Source organism: Hypomesus nipponensis, chromosome 13, assembly GCF_054491055.1.
Source record: "Hypomesus nipponensis isolate SF chromosome 13, ASM5449105v1, whole genome shotgun sequence".
NCBI classification, from domain to species: domain Eukaryota; kingdom Metazoa; phylum Chordata; class Actinopteri; order Osmeriformes; family Osmeridae; genus Hypomesus; species Hypomesus nipponensis.
In genome coordinates, this window is record NC_140373.1 from 19,006,303 (window position 1) to 19,028,426 (window position 22,124).

At 39.6% G+C, this 22,124-nt stretch overlaps 1 protein-coding gene across 1 annotated transcript in view; it reads right to left on the bottom strand.

Moving 5' to 3' along the window:
- The window catches only part of svild (supervillin d), a 93,370-nt gene that overhangs the window by 62,075 nt on the left and 9,171 nt on the right, over positions 1–22,124 (bottom strand). The window contains exons 3-7 of the mRNA XM_084670814.1: positions 14,044–14,594; positions 12,456–12,490; positions 10,349–10,410; positions 2,959–3,071; positions 789–915 (exon numbers count right to left, since the gene is read on the bottom strand). Of these exons, the coding sequence (XP_084526940.1) occupies positions 789–915; positions 2,959–3,071; positions 10,349–10,410; positions 12,456–12,490; positions 14,044–14,417 (711 nt within the window). The 5' untranslated portion in view covers positions 14,418–14,594. The remainder of the gene's footprint in view (positions 1–788; positions 916–2,958; positions 3,072–10,348; positions 10,411–12,455; positions 12,491–14,043; positions 14,595–22,124) is intronic.

Consider the following 22,124-nt stretch of genomic DNA (forward strand, 5'->3'; position numbering starts at 1 on the left):
CTAGGTCAACAAATTTCAGCTAGTATCTCCTATGATTCTTTTCCAAAACTTGCTGCTTTCAATCAGCCATCCCTCTTCATAACCAGGGACACACCCACTACGAGGCCTTTTTCCTTGGCTTAAGGACGCTCAAAGAGGAACTTAGTAGTACACTCCTAATACCTGCACATTTTTATGAATGTTGCATTTGAGATCCTGTAGTAGCACTTATTGGCAGACTCATGCTATCTGAGGGGCAGGGGCAAAAATAAATAAAAAGGGCACCAGGTGCATATGGTGGGGCACAGGGGCATGTTTTGTCCACAGGTATATCAACCAGAGGGCACTGCATCATGTTTTCTCTACTGGTAGAGCATCCTAGAAAGGAATTTATCACCTTTTCTTGCACACTGGGCCACCTTACAGGACCCTTTATCATGTTCATGTCTACTATTTGGGCATCCAAGAGGGCACCTTTACTAGCATGGGGGAACCAGAGGGGGCGACCCCCCTGAGTCCACTTCTGATAGTACTGACTCCTAGCCATAGTCACAGCCCAACGGAGAGTTATCAGACTCATATTCTGACTAGAATTATGAGTATGACAACGTCAGGCTAACTGACTCCTAACAACTCCAAGGAAATTGTTTATGATGTTAAGACATGATGCTCTTTTTGTTGCACTTTAGTTATTATTTCACACTGGATAAAGTGTCTACTAAATGTATAAAATCTAAATGCATTAACTAACATTTCAAATAGCACACAGGGTTGTGCACTTTTCCTCATGAAAAGATACACACACTCACCTTCTCCTCCGCGTCCATAGTAAACAGGTGTGTGTGGACACACTGATCCTCAAACATGCTCCTGTCTATGGAGTCCTGTCCCTCTATTCCTGAATGTTGGTCAGACTGTTGTTCTGTCTTTGAATGGCTAAATATGTGAAGGAGAAAGACAGTCAGACAGAGAGTGGGAGAGATGCATGTCTGCAACCAACCTCACCCACTTAAACATTATTATGGAACAGTTTGAATTCCATGAATGTACACTATGTTGACATCCATTGCTTGACTGAAATGTGAATGTATGTATGCATTTGTTGGGTAATAATAAATCCTTGCTTTGAAAAATCTATCCAAATCCTCCAGATCTCCCGGCATATACAGTAGTACATAGGTCAATCTCTTCATGCTGGTTTACATTACTTTTCTTTCAAGTTTATTAGCAATAAAGGTACATTGGCATTATTGGTCCTACTCATCTCAAGTCCATTAAATTTGTACATAAATGACCCCCAATCATATGTGAAACATTATTATATAAATGTTGCAGAATAAATACTATTACAACAAATACAATTGACCTTTTGCCTAAGCCACGCCCACCTTAGTTACCGTTGTTAGCCTGTCAAGCGTGCTTCTTTGTATAGCAAGTACTACTGTAAACTGCTCAAAGTAGCAAACTGTACCAGTCAGTCAAAGTCAGAGGTCCTCAACCATGGTCCTCAGGGACCCCCTGTCCTGCACATTTTTGATGTTTCCCTGCTCCAACACACTTGATTCAAATGAATGGTCGCTTATGCATAACTAGCTAACGACCAAATCATTTGAATCAGGTGTGTTGGAGCAGGAAACATCTAAAACGTGCAGGACAGGGGGTCCCTGAGAACCAAAGTTGAAGACCTCTGGTCTAAGTTATTGCAGTAATACTTCCAGATTGAGGGGAAACGGATTTCAATAAGCAGTGAATATATTCTGAATATTCAACTCAACAAGGAAGGGAACATAACAATAATTGAAGCAAAAGCACCCATAATTCAACAGCAACTACTGTACTACTAGTAGAGAGTCCAGGTTAAACTCCATAAATGATGAGAATCAAATGTAATTGCATGTTCTGTATTCATGTTCAAGTTTATAATCTACGATTCCGAAACGTAGGCGATGTCAAGTTTCCAGCACAAGCTCACATTTCATGCAACTTAACTTTACAGCAGTTAGTTTAGTTTGTTGGTAAAAGTAAAAGCTACTGTAGCTACTATTGAGATAATATTAGAAGTAGGCCTAATCATATTAGTAAATAGTAACATTTAATATAGTGTTAGTTCTACTAGACAATGTCATGAATGACATTGACAATATATTAGTCAGCTACTACAGTACAGGGCTACCTACAGCTAGAACTAGAGAGTAGCCTACAGCTACGTTGAAACAGACAAAGTATGTTTGTTGATCTTTAAGATATTAAGCTGAGAATGGGGCATACCACACAGTTTTACTCTGGGATTTTGGGCTGTGGAAAGGGGAAAATGTACTCTCCCCTCTAAACTCTTGGGGTACTTGCTATCGGATGTTTATTTTCTGTATGGCATTTTGCCCCTTAACGACCGACTCCTTGATGGCGCTTTTTCAAGTAGTGACTGGTAGCTAAGGTAGGATTGGTCAAAGTCGTTTTGGGGGCGTAGCTTTCGCGATTGGTCATTTAAGTATGAAGTAAAACTCAGCAACTGATAGATAGATCATTTACATAAGAATACAGAACCTTTATTGAGTGTTTTGTAAAAAGAGCCTTCTAAGGTAGATATTATTACAGGTGGAGAAATATTTTAAGAAGATATAAGAGGGTTAGGATTCTGTCTTTTTAAAATATGAATATCTATGCAATGGTCACAGTAAACACATAATTGATTACACATTTGTTGTAGAAACGCTCTGATTGGTTTTAAGATATAGCATGTGTTTGAGTGTCTTTTGTCATGTTCTTAAACAGCTGCTAGCCACTATGCATGCTGAAATATGGTTGAATAAATACACAAGGACAAATTCATATAACTCAAAGTAAATGTGCAGTGACATTTTTGGGGGGACAGATTTAACTGTACAACAGAGTTTGTCATCTATTAAATAAATATGATACTGTGTGGTACACACATAAAATATATAAGATATCAAACATGTCCTATTAGTCTCTTCCTACCTGGTCACCGCCATCTTGTCAATGGTGATTGGCTGAGTGTGCGCTAGGATATTGTTGCTGTGGTGACTGCTGTCCTCTGTTTGACGAGAAGCCTCCTTATTCTCATGTTGCCCCTGGGGAAAGAAGGGCATTGTGGGTATTTTCCACATAAGCTAGTCCTCAAGGGCAGCAGTTCCCAACCTGGGGTACGCTCCCCCCTCAAAGGTGCGCCAGAGTTTACAGGGTAAAATGTTCTATTTAAAAAATAAAATAACATGTTTTGTTGTTTTTCATATGCTTGTAATTTCAAGGCCACAAAATAATAATAATGGTAGAGAAACGTAAAAGTGTTATCTTAAAAATTGTTTAACTGGCAAATGAACATGCTTTGGGAAGAAATTAAATCCAGTTTTGCCAATGTTGATGACTATTTGTAAAGGAATGGTGGGTGATGAACCATTACATTTGTAGTCTCGAGGGTATGAAATACCGCTGCTGTAAAGATGAGCTTGCTGACCTTCAAGCCATTCTGTGTCAAATAAATATTTATACGAAAACGGATAAAAAAACTTTTGGATCGTCAAAGGACATGCTGTTGCATCCAGACTGGCTAAACACACAGTTACAAGTATTATTCTACCTTTCTGCCCTACGTACCTGTCCGAGACAGGCTTCAGTGGGCTTGATTATAAAATTATAAAAACAAAATCGCGTAACAGGCTGGCTGGTCAAAAATAATTCTATGTAACTGACTGTTTGTTATTTTTTAGAACACATACATTTGCGTCAAAACCAGTGTTCACATGAATAGCATTTGTGTATACAACAAACAACCCTCTTTCTGTAAATCAGAGGGAGACGTAGGACAGAGCTATATAGGTGCTGTGAATCACTTATTTTGCTGATAATTAATCATTGGGGTGTGCTTGCCTTCGGCGAGCAGAAACCATCGTTATCTCACATATATTATTATTGTGAGAATGCTGTTCAGCATTTTCCGCCGTTTTTTGGCCTTTAACTAGTCCTGCATACTTTTACCGAATCCTACAATTTTTGTATCAAAACGTTCAGCTCCTTCAGGAGATGATGGCTACGACTTTTGGTATTTCTCACTTTTATACTTTTTTTAAAATTAAGGTTTTTGTGCATATTATTCTCCCATTAAAAGTAATGGTAAATCCTTTCAAATCATTAAAAAGATTCCTCCGGTTTTAAACTTAACTAATTCAGCATACTTTCAGCTAGAAAACACCATTCAACCTTTAAAATGTTCACAATACATTCAGCTATTCCCAAATGATTTAGCTTTATCAAATATATTCAGCCAATTTTGAATTGTCACAGTTTTAAATACATGAAAAATGTAGCTCCTTCTTGATTTTTATGGTTGAGCAGCCAGCTGCTCTTTTCCTGATATTCAACTAAATTGTCAAACAAATTCCTCTGACGTTCATATAGTTTAACTTACAGAAACAAGTTATACCTTAAAATGTAGGAAAACCTGTCCTCTTTCAGCCAATGTAAGGACTAAAGAGCTCACATTTACAGATTTTCAGCTTTGAGCCTTGAAGCGAGAGCAGCCTTTCAAATTCTCTAACTAACTTCAATGGAGAGGTGGGTAAAATTCGTCAGAGAATTTCGAAAGTAGACGTGTTTTTAAACTGCCAGTACAGTCGTTTTTTTGACCGCACAGACATATAAAGGACATCTCTGGTTTCGGCAGAGTCTTGGGTCTCGGACAATATCCATATTTTTTGGATTGGACTTATAGTTTTGCGTCTAGGTTAACTTGTTTGAGGTGTGGATGCTAGGTAATTGTTGGTTATTCTCTCTGCCCAGCTCGTTAGCGAGCACAGCTGCTCCATTGCCGTGAACCAAACAAACACACACCAGGAAACCAAAACGAAACTGCAGGTAGTCTATTTCTGACTGCACAGACATATAAAGAATATCTCTGGTTTCGGCATCAGTTGCGGAGCAAGAGGGGTGTCCGGGGCACTGGACATCTGATTGGCCACCCCGGGTGCCACCCCAAAATGTAATTCGCTGCTGGCAATTTGATGCTGATTGACATCTCATTTGACCTCTTGTTGAAAGAATCATTTATTTTGTTGCAGTGCATTATTCAAATCGCAGAGACACGTTTGTTGCGAGATACAGAAGAATAAGAACAGACAGCAGAATAGAGAATGTTTCCACAGCTCCACAAGCTCTTCGCGATTGAAAAAGGCATAATATTTGAAGTAAGTTTTAAGGTTTGCATTGGGTTTAGGTTTCCTGAACATTTTTTATGTAGGCTATGTTGATTAGCCTACAGTAGCTGTGTAAGTTAATGTTAGAACTTGGACTCCAATAACAGACAAACTATGACAGTCAGTAATTGTACTCAGATTTTAGTTACAGTTTTCTTGTGCGGCTTCAATTTTGAAGCAGTTTATTATCCGGTTTTAGAACTAAAAAGTGTCTGTCTCAAGATCAGACCGTGCAGCTAATTTAATGCTCAACACTTGAACGGGGGCTTATTACTTGAAAGAGGAATTATTTAGGCTATTGTGTCGTTTCAGTTAACTACACTATCAGGGCTTGGAAATACAGTGACTTGCTAAAGTAGGCAAATGGCTTGTAGAACATAACATTTCATAATAATTTCAGTTAGTCGAACAGCTGCAAGACCCAGTGAAATGTTGTAGGCTAGCTATCTCTAGCAAAATAACGCTAGCATCGCTAACAACATTACTAATTCAACTTTGGTAGTGTAACCGAGCTCTTTGTAAGTTCGTTTTAGATCTAATTGTATATGATCCTGTGGACAAAAAGACACAGACGCGGTCTCTTTTCATAACTTGTATTTTACCACTGCTATTCTTGACATCGCTATTCAAACAGGCCTCACTGATTTCACAAATGCGTTCACCATCAAGCCTACGGCAACTCCCGAGGGACAAAACACCTTTGTCCGTTGTCACATAGAAAGGTCTGCTACAGTAGGGTATCCTCAGGATTTGCAAGTTAGCTAAACCTACAGTATATCTAACATAATTGTGTAGACATAATGGATTCTGCCACTAAATGATGTGACTTGGCTTGATTGGCTTGGTTGGGCACCAAGTTATTTATATTTTTCAAGTCCATTTCTGCTTGATTTCTGTTACCTGTCAAGTCAAATTTCAGTGTTTTTTGGGGGTGTGTAAATTCACCTTGTTCTGTAAATAAACTATGCACTGTGTTATTTCTGTAACACAGAAATGCTATTATAAGTCCCTGGTGCTTGAGCTTTTTTTCCTAAAAATATTTATGATGTTCCAGCACTTCTAGACCCAGATTATGCTGTATATATTAATGAAAACAGTGACCCAAGACTCTGGACTATGGACCCCCTGAAGTAGCCTTGGTCACCCCTTGGCCACCCCATGTATAAAATTGTAGTTCCGCCACTGTTCGGCAGAGTCTTGGGTCTCTGAAAATATTCTTATTTTTGGGATTGGACGTACAGTTTTGCGTCGAGGTTAACTTGATTGAGGTGTGGATTCTAGTTTAATTTCTGTTATTCTCTGCCCTCAGCGCATTGGCAATCATAGCTGCACCATCACTGTGGCTTCCATACTGCCTCTTTTGTGGGACTCACACATTTTTAAAATGTATTTCAGCTTTCAGCTTGCGGGTATTTTCTCATTTCTGTATTTTCAGCAATAAAAAAAAAATGTCTTTCAAAAAAACGTTCATCTCCTTCAGGAGATGTGTGCTTTTTGTTTTGGTATTTCTCACTTTTATACTTTTTTAAATATTAAGGTTATTGTGCAAATTATTCTCCCTTTAAAAGTAATGGTTATTCCTTTCAAATCAATAAAAAAGCTTCCTCCTCTTTCAAACTTAACTACTTCAGCATACTTTCAGCTGGAGACACCATTCAACCTTTAAAATGTTCACAAGACATTCAGCTTATAACTTTCTACTAAATGTTCACTATTTTCGGCTTTTTCAGCATGGTCAGCTATCTCCATTCAGGTTTTCAGCATTCTCACTGCTGTTTCGCAGGAACAGCCTTTTCTAGTTATTATTCTTTTTGCCCCCCTAAAACTTTGTTAATATTTGGACTACATAGACAACATAGGTGTCAAACGTTTCGTATTGGTAGCGATTGAGATGCTTGTATTTGGATTTATGTTCCGTTGCACAGTTTAAGAGGTTACAATGTTTTTGTGGCGACAAAGTGCCTTTTGCGACGAAGGGTAATCGGTGCAAGCTACGTCACCACGTCAACACACCTTAGCAGCGACACATGGATACAATGTGATAGAGACTTTCTAGCTTGCAAATTGGAGCTTGGATTACAAGTGAAAAATACCACCCACAAAAAAATCACAACCATTTGGCTTTGTAGAGAAAGCGATTTAGAGTGGAACTGTGATCTCGGATTTTTGATTTAGGTCGTGAAAGTCTTTGAAATTTGAGCGAGTGCGGGTCACCCGTGAGACCGCCTAGTCTTTTAGGCGGCAGTCATGCTAGAAATCGTCATAGTAGTATTTTCGTAGCTAACTTTATAGTTCAATTTTACACGAAAACACAGAAAGAGGGAAATATTATGACGATATGACTATTGCGAAAACAGCCAGGTGGTGAGATTTTAATGTAAGTTGCTGTAAAAACTTTGATTTGTTTGCTATGTGAGAGCCCCGTCAGCCTCCATTGACGATTGCAGCAGCAACAACAGTGTTGTCAACGAGTGTTGACACTCGTCAACAAGTGTTGTCGATCTGTGTTTGGTGAGTATTTTCTTAATTTCGTACCAGGGTCAATTCTACATTCAAATGGACAGATGTGAAGATATGGCGATTGCGAAGACAGCCAGCGGGTCAGCATATTTTTCTTATTTGTGTAAAACTTGGAATTTGAATGAGACCGCGTCTTGTTTTGACGTTAGCCTCAGAGTCACAGACTCGGCTCGCCCACTGGAAGTGTCTAGTAGTAGGCTACAGTACTGTCTTCAATGCCACAGCTATGGCTAAACTTTATTTTCTTTTTACACGGCTGTTCTTAATGCTGTAGAATGCTCCATTCACTTGAGTGGGGCTTCCCAACGTTCTGCAATGAACAATTCTCATATTTGACCGTTGTTATGCATATTTGACAGCTGTCAAGGGAAGTGGCCTTTTTGCCTCGGATTCACGTATTTCGTAGCACTCCGCATGTAGTCTGGTAACTTTTCAACCCCAGGGTACTCTCTATCTAGCCAATCACACTTGCGCGACACTATGTGACGACATCAGCGCCAGTAGAAATGTCTCCTGGTAGGCGACACTTTCAAGGAACGGTTAAAAGTGTCGACCGTGACGCCATTTCTGTCGGCGACCTAAGTATAAATTGGGCTTAAATAATGTTCAAAGTCTACGAAGTTCAACGTCTTTGGCAAACTATTTCTCTGCTGATCAACAATACGAATGGTAACAAATACATTGTAAAATGACACACTATGTTAAGTTATTTTTGTTGGCAAGTAGCCGTGTAATAAGCGGGATAATGTATAGAACGCCGGTCATTATCGGGGAAATAAGCCCCTTCAAGGCGAAACAAAACCCCTCCGCTTCGCGTCGAGGTGCTGTTCGCCCTGTCAGGTCTACTATACATTATCCCTTACAAAAGAAACGTTCTAATTTCCTGCGCTTTCAAACAATCAGTGGAGTGTGGATAGCAACGGCAGCTAGCTTGCTTCTAGCAAACTGCTTTTGAATTAGCCATGTCCCCCTAAATTAATATAAAACTTATTTACGTTTTGGGGGGCTTATTTTCAGTTAGCAGACGGTACTATTTGAATCGCAATTCCATCTGAAATACTGCCAGTGACAACGTTGTTACAGTAGCTTGTTTCAAAGGGGGTTCTTTGTTTCAAAGGGCTCAGCATTTTCTAGATACAAGGAGGGGGGGCTCCAAGGAAAAAAGGTTGGTAACCGCTGCTCTCGGGGAGTTATTAATATCGTTTTCCCAAAGATAAACAATGCTTTTAGTCTTTTGTGACTAAACCCCAGAGCACAATCCATAAATGCAAAGTCCACATACTGTAATAGGAAATTATTTGTCTGATTTAAATGATGGATGCAACACTTTCAATTCAGTTGACATGAATTACTACATAACTACATATCAATACCCAGAGTAACTACATAGTAGTTACATTTAGCGAAACTGTTTTGTAGTTAAACTTTGTTTTGGTTTAGCTGTACACATTTAACAGAAGTGAACCTTGACAGTAACCTAATAATTAGAATAATTAAATTATATGATCATTCCAATGTACCTACACAGTTTTTACTGTAAGTAAATTGCTATGTAGCAACAGTAAACTTAATGTAAAGTATTAATGTAATGCTCCAGCTTGGGTCCAGCTTCTCAGATTGGCTGTGAAGCACCTTGAAGCGCAGCCTTTTTCCTTTCGGCTCCCATGTTATCAAATTGGACTGGCCACACACGCTGCAAAGCCAAATTCGCATGCAAAAAAATTCAACCAGCTGGCAAAACTATCGCTGCAGAGCAGGAGCCGATGGCGTGATGCAGCAATCATTTCAGCAGCTGCAAAAAAAAATAATCGCAAGCCGCTTCTGTATTCGGCTGCACGATTATAAAATACACCTTATCAAGGGCATCGGACCTTGAGTATGTAGAGATATTTAAATTACATTAGGAGCTACACTCAAAAGGTTTGAGGCCGCAGCCCCGGAAAAAATCGCGATTGTATGCAAACAAATATTTTCCTCTTTTCTCCACTTTTTTTATATTACAAAAGGTTAGTGTTGAAGAAGTCACTCAATTAAACAATATTTCTTGATCATTGAACACTTATATTTTGTCAGCAAAGTATGCTTGTTAAGGCATGGGTGTGAGTCGAGTTTTGGAAGCGTGATGGGGATTGAGTTTGATTAGCATCTATGATTTAGTTAACTATTGTCACTTAGTTTCGGATAAGCTACCATAAACAATTACGCATATAATCTTAATCAACAGTAGTATGTTTGTTGCTAGTAAGGCTGATGCTAATTATTACTAATACTAAACTGATTATAAATAGCCACTGCTATTAACCAATGTATCACTGCTGGTAAGACAATCAATAATAGAAATCAAATAAACTTGTTGATCTTAGAATGCATGCATGATGGAAATAACGTTTTTTAAGACAGTTAACTTAAAGGCAGGCTAGGTAATATTGTTGAGAAGCATTTTTTGTCATACCTGTTGCTATCAAGATGTGAAGTTAATTTCAATAAACTTCACATCCTGATAGCACCAATAAATCTAAAGGTTTGACAGTAAAATTAAATCAATCCGATATCAAGTTCATGCAGCAAGCACACACAAGGGTGTGCAGTCACATACCTGCACACATTATAAACTTTCCATGCAAAACATCATATCTTACCTTAAACAGAGACATCTTGCCAGCTATGTTTATCGTGGTTGGGTCAGGAATTTTTCCATCAACTGTAAAAAATAATTGAAATGCAATGGTTGCTCTAGAAATAATGTTTACATCAGTGACTTGATGGTTATTTTTGTCAATGTTCTAGTTGTAACTAATTTGTCCTCCTTTGAGGACTGGGTTGAAATGTTTCTTGTTGCTGAAACAGACTTCTTATGACATTGAACCTCACATTGACAGACAAAATGCTGACTGGTTGTCAACTGGATCCAGACCAGCTGAATAATCAATATTTAGTGGGGAAAGTACTATATCTTAACACCTGCACCATGGAGTTAAGCAATACAACTTTAAAGACTTAAATATATCTCTTATATGATGGTCAGAATGTCCGTGAAAATGTTTGTGTAGTGCAAACATAGTCTGTCCCAGAAATTGACCAGCCTTTTCCATTCAGGAAAGTAAAATGTTAGCTTCAGTGAATGGAAAAGTTGAGAGTTTAGCAAAGTCGTGCCGGTAAAAGAGTTTTGGCAAAATGTCTAGACCAACTGAAGCCAACAGACAATGACTCTTGATCTTGCTTGCTCTTATAACAAACATTCTCACACATATTTTATGTGCATGACTATCATACAAAATAGACAGACACAGACAGAAGCAGACCTACACACACACACTTACATCCTGTACAATTGTTATGCTTTGTGTATTTGTGTATTGAATGTGAGCACCAGGAAGGCCTTTTGACATACTCTGAACTGAACAAGTATTAGATTAGAATCCCTTTTCAAGAGCTATAATCCATGTTCCAGTGCCATACAATAAAGAACTACCTCACTGTAAGCGATCTGTGTGGGCTGTGTATATCAGTGAACAGCTCTGTGGACCTTTCCTTTAACACAGGAACACATGGAAGTCCAAAGGAGGTTCAAAGGAAAGTGTTGTGGTACAATTAGGGCTGTCCCCACTAAGTCGACTAGTCGATTTTCTGGTCGATATGCTCTTGGTCGACTAAGATTTTTTTTAGTCGAGCTGCCGTATGACAGTGTTAGATCTGATTCCCACTTGTAGGACTTCAGCAACACCATTGCTGATTTAAAGAAATGTTTTACAGAAATTGTAGATTATATTATTTAAGACAAATAAAGCAACTCAAAAAATATATATTTTAAAGAAAAGGTGTTACTGTTTTCCCTTTCGTTAATCTGTGCTTTGTTTTGTTCGTTTTTTGCACACTGCACGAGCACAATTGTCAGCCGAACTACAAACTCTAGCCTACATTTTCTGTGTTGTTCGGCAAAATAGCAAAGAAATCTGTGGTATGGCAGCATTTCATTTACAGTACATTTACAAAGTACCACGTGACTCAAAAAACGTTGAATGCAAACTCTGCATTTTTCATAGTTTGACGTTGAATATGATGTAGCCTATCACCTGAAAGTTGGCCTACTTCACTCATGCTAACACGTGCTGGGTTGAAAAATGAATATGCCTATTATAAGAATCACATCCAAATCGAATGACATTATCTTCTCCGGCCAAGACAACACAATCTTTTTATGTTGCACCGTTCTCCACTCGGCTTCGACGCAAGTTCGCATGCTGCACGTTTTCAGGCAGTGAATAGGGCGCTGATTTGCATGTTAAACAAACAATATTTTAATTTGTAGTACATTGTAACAGATAATAAATAATAACCAATCAAGCATTTTGTATTATATCGGCATTCAGTAACAACAGGACTGGTAACATGAGGCTTGTCATTAGTAATAGCTTATTTTGTAGCGGCTGAATCTGGAATGTCCAGCAGCTATATTAAGTCAGATCGGGAAAATGTTTGTACATTTATGTTTGTCAAGTTGTCAATCTCCCTTCTTAAGTATGTATTTCTTTTATATTATCTCTTAAAACAGTGAGGTAAAACATCACACAAAATGGTTTGATGAAAAACATTGTGAGATTTATAGAATTTTTTTTTTTTTCAAATTTCGTTTAGTCGTTTTTCAGAAGTGCTAGTCGACTTTTGGTCGACCAAAGAAATTCTTAGTCGGGGACAGCCTTAGGTACAATAGAGTATTTTAGAAAAGGTAAAGAGGATGCTTCTTACCCATTGGCTTGTCTCTGTCTGTGGCATCCAGGAGACTGTAAAAGGGAGAAGTAAAAGATGCAGGTAAGGCTACACTGTGAAAAGAGGGTACTTACTGAGGTGATTACACCACACTATGCATTAGGTGATTACAACACACAAGTACCCACACTCATTAACATCAATGCAGATGCACTGACACAAACAGATGGATTAAGACTCATTAACCAGTGACACGTCTAGTGTGTTGTTAAATATGCCTAAAACGTACTTAATTTTTCTGCATGAACCTTAAGTGCTCTCACACTGCATGTGTCTTATGTGTCTTATCATGATAACATAATAGCATAAGAATGACTAATAACTGAAAGAGAACAAATAATCTATATGTATATGGATTAAATATGGACGCAAAGTGATAGATTACTGATCAAAAGAAAAAATGTGTTTCTGACTAATAGCAACAAGTCAAGAAGAATTGATTGGAAAAACTGCTGGAAAGAACAGGATAAGATGAAAATGGTTTACTGATGTAAACAACTGAAGGTGAAAACATACTACAGAAGCTGCTGGTTGATGGTTGCAAAAAGAAAATCTCTCATTTGGGGATACTTTTGTTCATTTACATGCCTGTACATGAGGCAGAAACCTAGCCTTCCATACATAAAATATGAGTTCCCCATGTCCCGTGCTTACACCAGGAAGGAAGCTTGGTGTTCTAATGCAGATATGTATGCAAAGCAGCCAGGCCTCAACAACACAATAATGGGGAACACAAACCTGCCACTTAACACCTGAACACTCAAACCTTTGATAGCACTAGTTTAGGACTCAGCTAAACAACATACCACAACAGGATTGACAAGATGTCAATGTGTGCTATGAGATAAGCTTTGAGGAGTCACACGAGTGACATGTCAACCCTTCTAGATTTTAACATCACCCTAACCTCCACACATGAGCATAGTGATATGTGTAGATATACATGACTGAACTGTATGCTTGTGTGGCAACATTTCCAAATACCCTGCTTCTTACGATTAAGTTTTGCAATTTGTCTTTTTTGCTATGGATGCGATAAGATCATGGGTGGATAAGCCAAAACAGTCCATCAGATTTATCTCAGTGCAGACGGTTTATAGAGCATGTTGTAACCCAGACAAATAACATTGCTTCTAACGCTCCTTTTCTCTTCTCTCCAGTTGGCTCTCCCTTCCCACCTGTTCCCTCTGACTGTGTGTCTCATGACTGAACAGGTCTGTGTGTACTCAACAGAATATGTGGGATTGATTACAGTGAAAATAAATCTAACAGAGGACAAATACATATTTAACTATCTACAGAGAAGAAAACATTCCTGAAAACCAATGCATGTGTCTCCCCATCCTACAATGCTGTTTATTTATGCAGTAAATGAAACCAGAACAAGCATATTATGTCCTAACAGCACAACATGCCATCCAAATATCAGAGCTGTTGATTCATTTCCTTAAGAAATTAGGTTTGACAAGGGGACTGTCAAACCTCATCTCCAAGGGAAATTAATCTACACTGACTGAACCCTTGACAAGACAGGGGTGAGAAGAAGCATGCAGAAAAAGTCACTCACCTGTGATGGGAAGAGAGCTTGGTGGTAGAAGTTTCTAATTTAAATGTTGCACTTCCATCCACTTGAGTGTCTTCATCGCCCCTTATATCTCTGAGCGACTCAGTATCATCCTGCTCCTCTTTCCCTGTGCTCCTGATACCCTTCCTTGAACAAACCTCTGCAGACCCAGTATCCTCCAACTTCTCCTTGTTCACTGAAGATACAGTCTCTGAAGTATCACCAGCTTTCTTGTCCCAACGAGTATATCTGGAGGTGACTTCCTTTGTACTGCCATACCGCTCTGCCAGCTCCCTCCTCCTCTCTGCCTTGTACTGGGCTATTCGCTCAGCCTTGCTCTCCATGGAGGGGCTCTGAAGGGTGTCAATGGTGTCCATTTTGATACCCTTACTTTTCAGTTACACAACAAATCCCAGGGTTCAAGAACTTACCCACTGACACTAAATCAAAGAAATTGTCCTTTCCCTTTGAAAATCTAGTTGTTGGTTTAACCTTGATTGGAGGACTTTGTAATGGCGAACTTTCTTCTGGACTTTGCAATGGCGAACTTTCTTCTATAAGAAAACAACAAAATTGATAGTATTAGTAAATATGAGTCAATATACATTTAGTTATACACAAAGAATATGATTCATGGGATTTCCAAACCCCTTTGAAAATGTTTAGATTTTAATAGAGAAACTGATTATGATGGAGAGTGAGATCAGGCACGAGATCAGGCACCCATTTTTAAAACACCACAAATAATTATAGTGTTCACTACAACACACACCAGGGGCCTGACAAGGGAGAAAATGAAACTTGTCTCAAAAAGAGAGGGTTCACAAATACAGTCCCACTTAACTGGCACCAGCTGACAAAGCTAATAAATGTGCGTTTTCTGCACACCCAAAAATGCTCTACACAAAAGGAGTACCCCCCCCTCCAAGCAGTGTCTCACAGCACAAGTATGTTATGGCCCCTGGACACCCCAGAGGCTTTAGTGAGAGCAATGGCAATCTGGAGGTATGTTTATATAAGTGGGGGAGGAATAGGGGGCTATCCTCTGGAATACCCACAGTGTAGGCCAAAGGTTCATTTGTCACATCTGGGATCACACATTCAATAGTTCTTAAAGGAAAGTGGAGTGGGGAGTAGGAGGTGGGTCCAATGAATCCCAGGAAGGGAACAGGGAAAAACATGGAGATACATTTGGGGAAAACAAGGACGAAGACAAATGTGCTAGTTCTAGAGAATATTCACTGAGTGAGGAGAAGGGAACAAACTGTAGAAAGGGTGAACATGAATGTGTAGGATGAAATGAGTCTCCATGTCAAAACAGATGAACCAATTCTGTGATGGTGACAGGCCAAATTACTAAAAAAGTAGATTCCCTCCACAAATAAGTAAATCAGAAGCTTAGACACATTTATTCAAGGTTGTTGGAGTTATTACAGGTTGTTGGTCCCGTCAGAGTGATGAGTTACAAGTTCCTGGTCCTATCAGAATGATGGGACAAATCTCAAGGGGCTTTCACCCGTTTCAATTGAAATGGGCCCCGCCTTCCAAGAGGGCCCCCAACAGACCAGCAAAAATCGAACTACAATGTTGTGAAACGAAGGTTTCTGCTCCTATAAAAGCCACAAGTTTGAATGAAATCAACCTTGTTATTTGCAATCTTCTGTTACACTACATTACCCACAATCCTAAGCAAAATAACACTAACTGACGTCTCTCTGATTGGTCAAATCAGACCAATCAGAGAAAACCTCTGAAGCTTACCAGTATTTGCACAGCGAGAAAGTCGGGCGAGAGTGGCTAAAAGAGATCACAGAAGACCTAGTCTACTTGAAAGCTGAAATAGAGCTAAGTCAGAGTCATGTCATTAATGAACATTCTCTTTTCTTGCACTAGGGGTCCACTGTTTATTAAATACGTTTCTAATATGACATCAACATACCTTACTTAGCAAATTACTCTAGCTAGCTAGAGGCTAGCTGTTAGGCTGCATTAGAAGGGAAGCTTACGAAAAACAGCCAGAAAACGAATAGCAGTCTAGCCTATTGCTAATGCCTGTCTAGATTATTTATTGAAAGAACTGGAGAAGCAGGTGCTCTCGCGTGAGCAAGCTAAACTAGTTTACAGGCTGCACAGTACCTTAGGTAGTAGTTGGCGACGCTGAGGGGCCCCCAAATAAATTCTGCTTAAGGCCCTGGCTTGGGCCGGCCCTGGCTAGGACGCTCCTGTAGTCATGCTAATACGTGAATACTAATGCGTAAAAGGGCAAGGCTTATTCAAACGTAAAACGCTGTATAATTGTATATAACTTGGTTTTAATCAAATAAGGTTGGATTATTTATATGTTGAGCTGCCTATTGGCTGAAAGTGCACGCAATACAATAAAATTGATGCAAACAACAGGAATCCTTACTTTTTCTGCTCTATCTTTTATGTGGGTAGGGCCCCATATTAGTTATTGAAACGGGCCCCCAGATGCTTAAGGCCGCCCCTGCTGATATTTTATAGTCCGCTCAACTCATGGAACCAGCACTGGCTTTCCCTTGGCTGAGATATTAGCCCGAAAGCTACAAATATAGACAAACAAATATAATTTTACAGTATGTTTGACAATAAGATTTGCTAGCTAACCAGCCATGTCATTGTCCCAAAATCAATATCAAGATTTTCACGAACAATATCGGCCTAGGCTACAGTACAGTATGGCCGCAGCCGGTGGAGCGAGCTGAATAGCAAATGGATGTGAGATGATTGCATCAATCAACATTTTCTCCAAACAGTGACTATAATTTGACAGTATGTTTAACAACAAGACTAGCCAGCTATCGAGCCATGTCATAGTCCCCAAATAAAATCAAGATTTTTATGTGTAGAGTTGCTGCTACTGTCGTGTTGGCCGCAGCCTATCTGAAGATTGACTAGCGAGGTGAATAGCGAATGGGATGTGAGATGAGCGGTTACGTGACTCGGGATTATTCCACTAACCTCACTCTCGGTTAGTAAGTAGTTAATAACGGACACCTACTGCGTTTGCGCTCCCGGGGGGTGGGGGGGGGCGCTGCTCTACATCTTTCCTAGGGCGCAAAATGTGCTAGGACCGGCACTGCTCCGTATCAAAGTTCTTTTTTGCAAAGCCAATCTAGCCTCTAGTGATGGGAAGTTCGGTTCATTTTACTGATTCGGTTCTTGAACCTGAATCTCGTTCAGTAAAATGAACAAATCTTTTTTCGAGTCATTCGTTCATTTCAACCGGGAAGGGGGGGGGGGGGGGGGGTTTACGTCCACTGCAAACACGTATCATATTCTCATGTAGGTTAGTGCATGACATGTACACCAGCAGATACTATTTCAAAAGAAATTCCTGCATTAAAATAATGTATCATGAGTTTGTATGATTTGGTCATGTATTATCACAATAGCATTTAATTATCATGTCAAACAATTACACTGCACTAAACTGTAAGTGTAAATGTAAAGTGAAAATAACAAAACTAGTCAGTATGATGACTTGAGCGAATATCATTCACATCTTACTAAAACATCGGCCACGCGAAAGGGAAGGAAACTGTTTCCTCTACTAAAAAATACAATGCGGGTCACGTGAAAAAAGGATCCAAAGACTCGTAGAAAGACCGAGTCGGGAAATGAACAAATCATTCATTTCCTCTACCAACAGAGCCTAAGCAGGTCACGAATCACTCTTTGAGAGGACTCGTTACTCCCGAGTCCTATAAGGATTTGTTCAAAATGAACGAATCGTTCACGAGTGACACATCACTACTAGCCTCCATAAACCAATAGGTGCGTTCGACATCGGCTGCGGCTGCATGAAACAACCAGCGAGAGTTACCGCTAGCAGTCGGGGAGGAGTTATAAACAACTCTGTTGAGTCGGAAAATGTGTCATTTTATGTATTGGGCTATGGTAAACTCTTTCTCCATTCTGCAGGCTGCAGCCGGCTGCGGCACTGCATGGAGTCGAATACACCTAATTTCTGATCACGTGCCTCCATGAGACAATCAGAGTTGTTCCCTGCACCACACAGCTTAAGGCCGTTACATGGTACTCCGTACTTCACGATTACGGACACATGGGAAGGGCCTACACATAGATGGAACGCCCTGGAACACCCTCTCCGTCGTCTCCGGGGCCCTCGGAGAGCTCTCCCGTGCACCGTTGAAATTCCTGTCGATCCGTCATGCCGTGCTGTACAGCGATGGATACCCCTTGGCCGTGATTGGTCCGCTACGACATCATTTCCATCAACAGTCTTTGTCTGTTAGCTGCCATCGTTCACTGTGTGTGAGGAAAGCCGGGAGGAGGTACATAAACACTTGACGACGACGCTGACAACTTCGACAGAAAGGCGTTTTCTCTAAGGTTGTCTTCTTGAAAGACGTCTGTGATGAGAACTGCTTGGAGAGAACGTTTATTGTGAGCTAGTTTATGCTCTACTCTAGCGAATTCAGAAACGTGAGTTTGTTGTCTGTGCACTGACTGCCACAGTTTAGTGACCTAGAGTAGTACATTGTAGTTTTGACTGTACATACAGTTTGTATGGATCTTTTTGTTTCCAATAATATCAGTCTTATTGTTTATCATTTTTCACATTGGATTATACACTTGGTGGTGGAGAAATTAATTCACAAAACCAAAGCCTTGTCTATATCGTATCGTCTGACTAGTGACAGCTGGTAGGAGGGTCACACGTGTGATGAGAGGTGGGAGATAAACAACAACGATTTCTAACTTACAAAGACGCAACAAAGCAACGTGTTTTTGACAAAAAAAACACTTCTCCACCTACTGTTCTGGCGGTGAATTGTTTTCAACACCCCCAGCCTTCGGAGAACCATAAAGGCAACAGAAATGCTAATTAATCCGTCCTATCCGGCGGCCCGCCCATCCGTAACGGAGTCTGAGTACCATACTGGCACCTTTAGTTTCTAGATGTAGACGGTTACAGAAGACAGAGTAATGTGAGGAAAATTCCGCAACAGATAGCAGTCGGTCAAAAGGCTACTATCTTAACAAAGAAAACAAAGAATGTCTAACGTAGCAGAGAATCGGATCATCATCCATTGTGCGGAAGCATTTTGGGTTCAAGACAAGTGACACAAAACAAGATCAGGTCATATGCAAAGAGTGCCGTAAAGTTGCGTTGGCGCCACACAGCAACACAACAAACCTTTTTAACCACACCACACAAAAACACCATAAAGTTCAATACGATGAATGTATGAGGGCCATAAAATGTTGACAGGCTAGTGCTTCTTTCCAAAAACCTGTAAACTAGTCTTTTCTGCATAGTTCTGAAATGTTCTAATTTGGTTACATTCTGTTATGGAATATTAGTTTTTTATTGATTGTATATTTTGAGTTTTCATCCATTAGCAGGTACAATGCATTGAGACGATCAAATTTGATTTGGTTAAAATCAAAAATTATCGTGATAATTAATCATGATCTCAATATTGATCAAAATAATTGTGATTATCAGTGCCACCGCTAGCCATTTTGGTTCCCTACGCATAATTTCTTTATGATTCCCCCGCCCACCCCCCCCCACCACCACCACCACAGCTGCCCTGTCAGTGCATCCACATTCTGTGTTTGATATGATGCTGATTACGGAGTTAATGCGAGCGCGCAAATTTTGGGGCCTTTATTTGAGTGCATAATAGTTTTTGGAGCATGAACAAAATATGTAAAATAAACAGCCGTTTTTCAATTGGTAAAACCTTGTCTAGTGAAGATGATGTATTTTTGTCTCAATCTTTCAGCCCCCCCTTACGTTTCTTAGCATGGTTGGTTTTCCAAATTAATTATAAACATTTAAAACTGAAAGCATGCAGCCAAGGAGCTCCCCACTAAAATCTAAATTTAGTTTGTACCTAACATATTTGAGTGTGCTAAAATTAGCAATAACGTCAGCTAGTTCGAGGTGTATGCATAGGCTAACTATAAGTTAGCAGCACATTTCCCGTATTTAACAATAATTAAACATGGACTTACCTGAAAGTGATGCACGGGCATCATCTCGCAGTTTATTTCTTTTTCTGCCCCTGACTCCTGTTGTCTTTTTGAGGCAATTTTCGAAAAGTTTACCTAGCCTACTGTCAAGTTCGTCAGGCCACTGAGATAGGAAAGGGCACCCACGGCGAGCTTGGAAAGTTGAGTGTTTTTTTTTTTTGGGGGGGGGGCACCATCGTAAAAAATTTTGAGCAATTAAATATATCTCTTGTTTTGCCTGTTTTGTGATGTACATGCCTAAAAGGTGCGTAATATTTATATAGGCCTACTGAAATAATATCGGCATTATAATTATAATAACTATGATGATTTTTCAGTTGGCAATTTTTTGGTGCCCCCTCAATCTTGGTGCCCTACGCACAGCGCGTAGTGCGCGTTATGGGAGCGGCGGCACTAGTGATTATCATTTTGGCCATAATCGTGCAGCCCTAATACCTATGATGTGTGAAGTGTGTGCGTTGGGCCATACACAACTTTCAAAGTGCTAAACATGAAGTGCATCAATCGACACATAGTTTACAGTTCCCTTGAGCTTCCATGTTTATTTTGGAACTATAATTGCCTTCACGTAATTCACAAAGTACACTCTTATTCCTCTCTCCCTGCCTATAAAAGGAGCACTATGTAAAATGATAAAGCTTGATAACACATCAAAAACAAAGAACATGCTCTGTTTGGATTTTTCAACAGCACAAGTACAAGCAACAGTGTGGGTCATGGAGATATCACCATCCTTATCAGGAAACAGTGAACTAATTTTAGACATTTATTTCTCAGTTTCTGGTGATTTTCAAGGATACAAACAAGCCAGCACCAAACAGACACTACTAATGTTCTATTACAGATGTTAGGTAGTTTAACAGACGAAATGTTTCACAAGTAAAACAGGCTTAATCTGAAGAATGTTCACTTGGTCATAGCGCCACAGTTTAAAAGACATGTCAACTCTCAAGGCTTTGTTGGCTTGCAGAACAGTTGCAAACTGTATGTTAAAGAAAAAGTAATTTGAACAAAACGTTTTTAATATTTGATTTATTTTTGTTTATAAATATTTTGTAAACTATCAATAATCTATTTCTCCCAATTTCCAATCAGAGGTGCAAACTTTGAGTTGCTTCACACTTGGAAAAGGTTACAGGACATTTAAAGGTCTGTTTCAACCGCTATTTTCTCACTCCCTGACAGTGCATCATATCCTCTTTCATGAAGCTTGATTAATAGCGCATCGTACTGTCCATAGACCTCTCTCTCTCAGTGATGGAGGGTCTGGCAGTGCAAATAGTAACTCCAATTGTACCTCTGTTGATGCATACAGCTAGCTCCAGTATTTGTGAAATTTCAAATAATAAAATGAATTTCAAAGAAAAATCAATCAAATGTTTAGACATCACTTTAGAAAATGCCATGATCAGGAAACATAGTCCCCAAGAGAGGAAGTACTAGATCAAGTACATCTCGCGCTAACCACAGTAGTTCACAAGTCTCTTCTTAGATTTCTTAAAAGAATATATGTCCACACAAGAGCAGAGAAAAGAAGCCTAGAAACAAAAATGTGAATCAGTCAAAATAGAAAATGCAAAAGGTAACACTAACCCTAGCCCTTCAACGGGTAAACAAGGCTTGATGTAACAAATGGTGTGATTCACAAATGTCTTATTGGCTTTGATCCCAGCCACACTTCATCCTGATGCAAAAGATAAGAACCATATTTCCAGTCAAAATCTAAGTAAAAAATCCAGGCATTAATCTTCAACACTGCAAAATCAGTAATTTGCTATGTATTTGTGAAGTCTGAAGAGAGCCTGATTGGGAGCAGTGAAAACACCAAGCAGTCAATTTTCCTTCCCTTTGGGAAAGCCGGTTAAACATACTGACATTCACATTCTTACTAAGGGTGGAGACATTCTTCCAGTGGGAAAACCTGATCCCACATATGCAAATATGCAAAAGCAGCATTCAAACAGCAAGGCCAGTAGGCTTGAATACAAATCTGTTCTGTCCTAAATCCACAGTGAAAGTGTGTGTCGCACACATCCTAGATCCCTAGTGAAAGT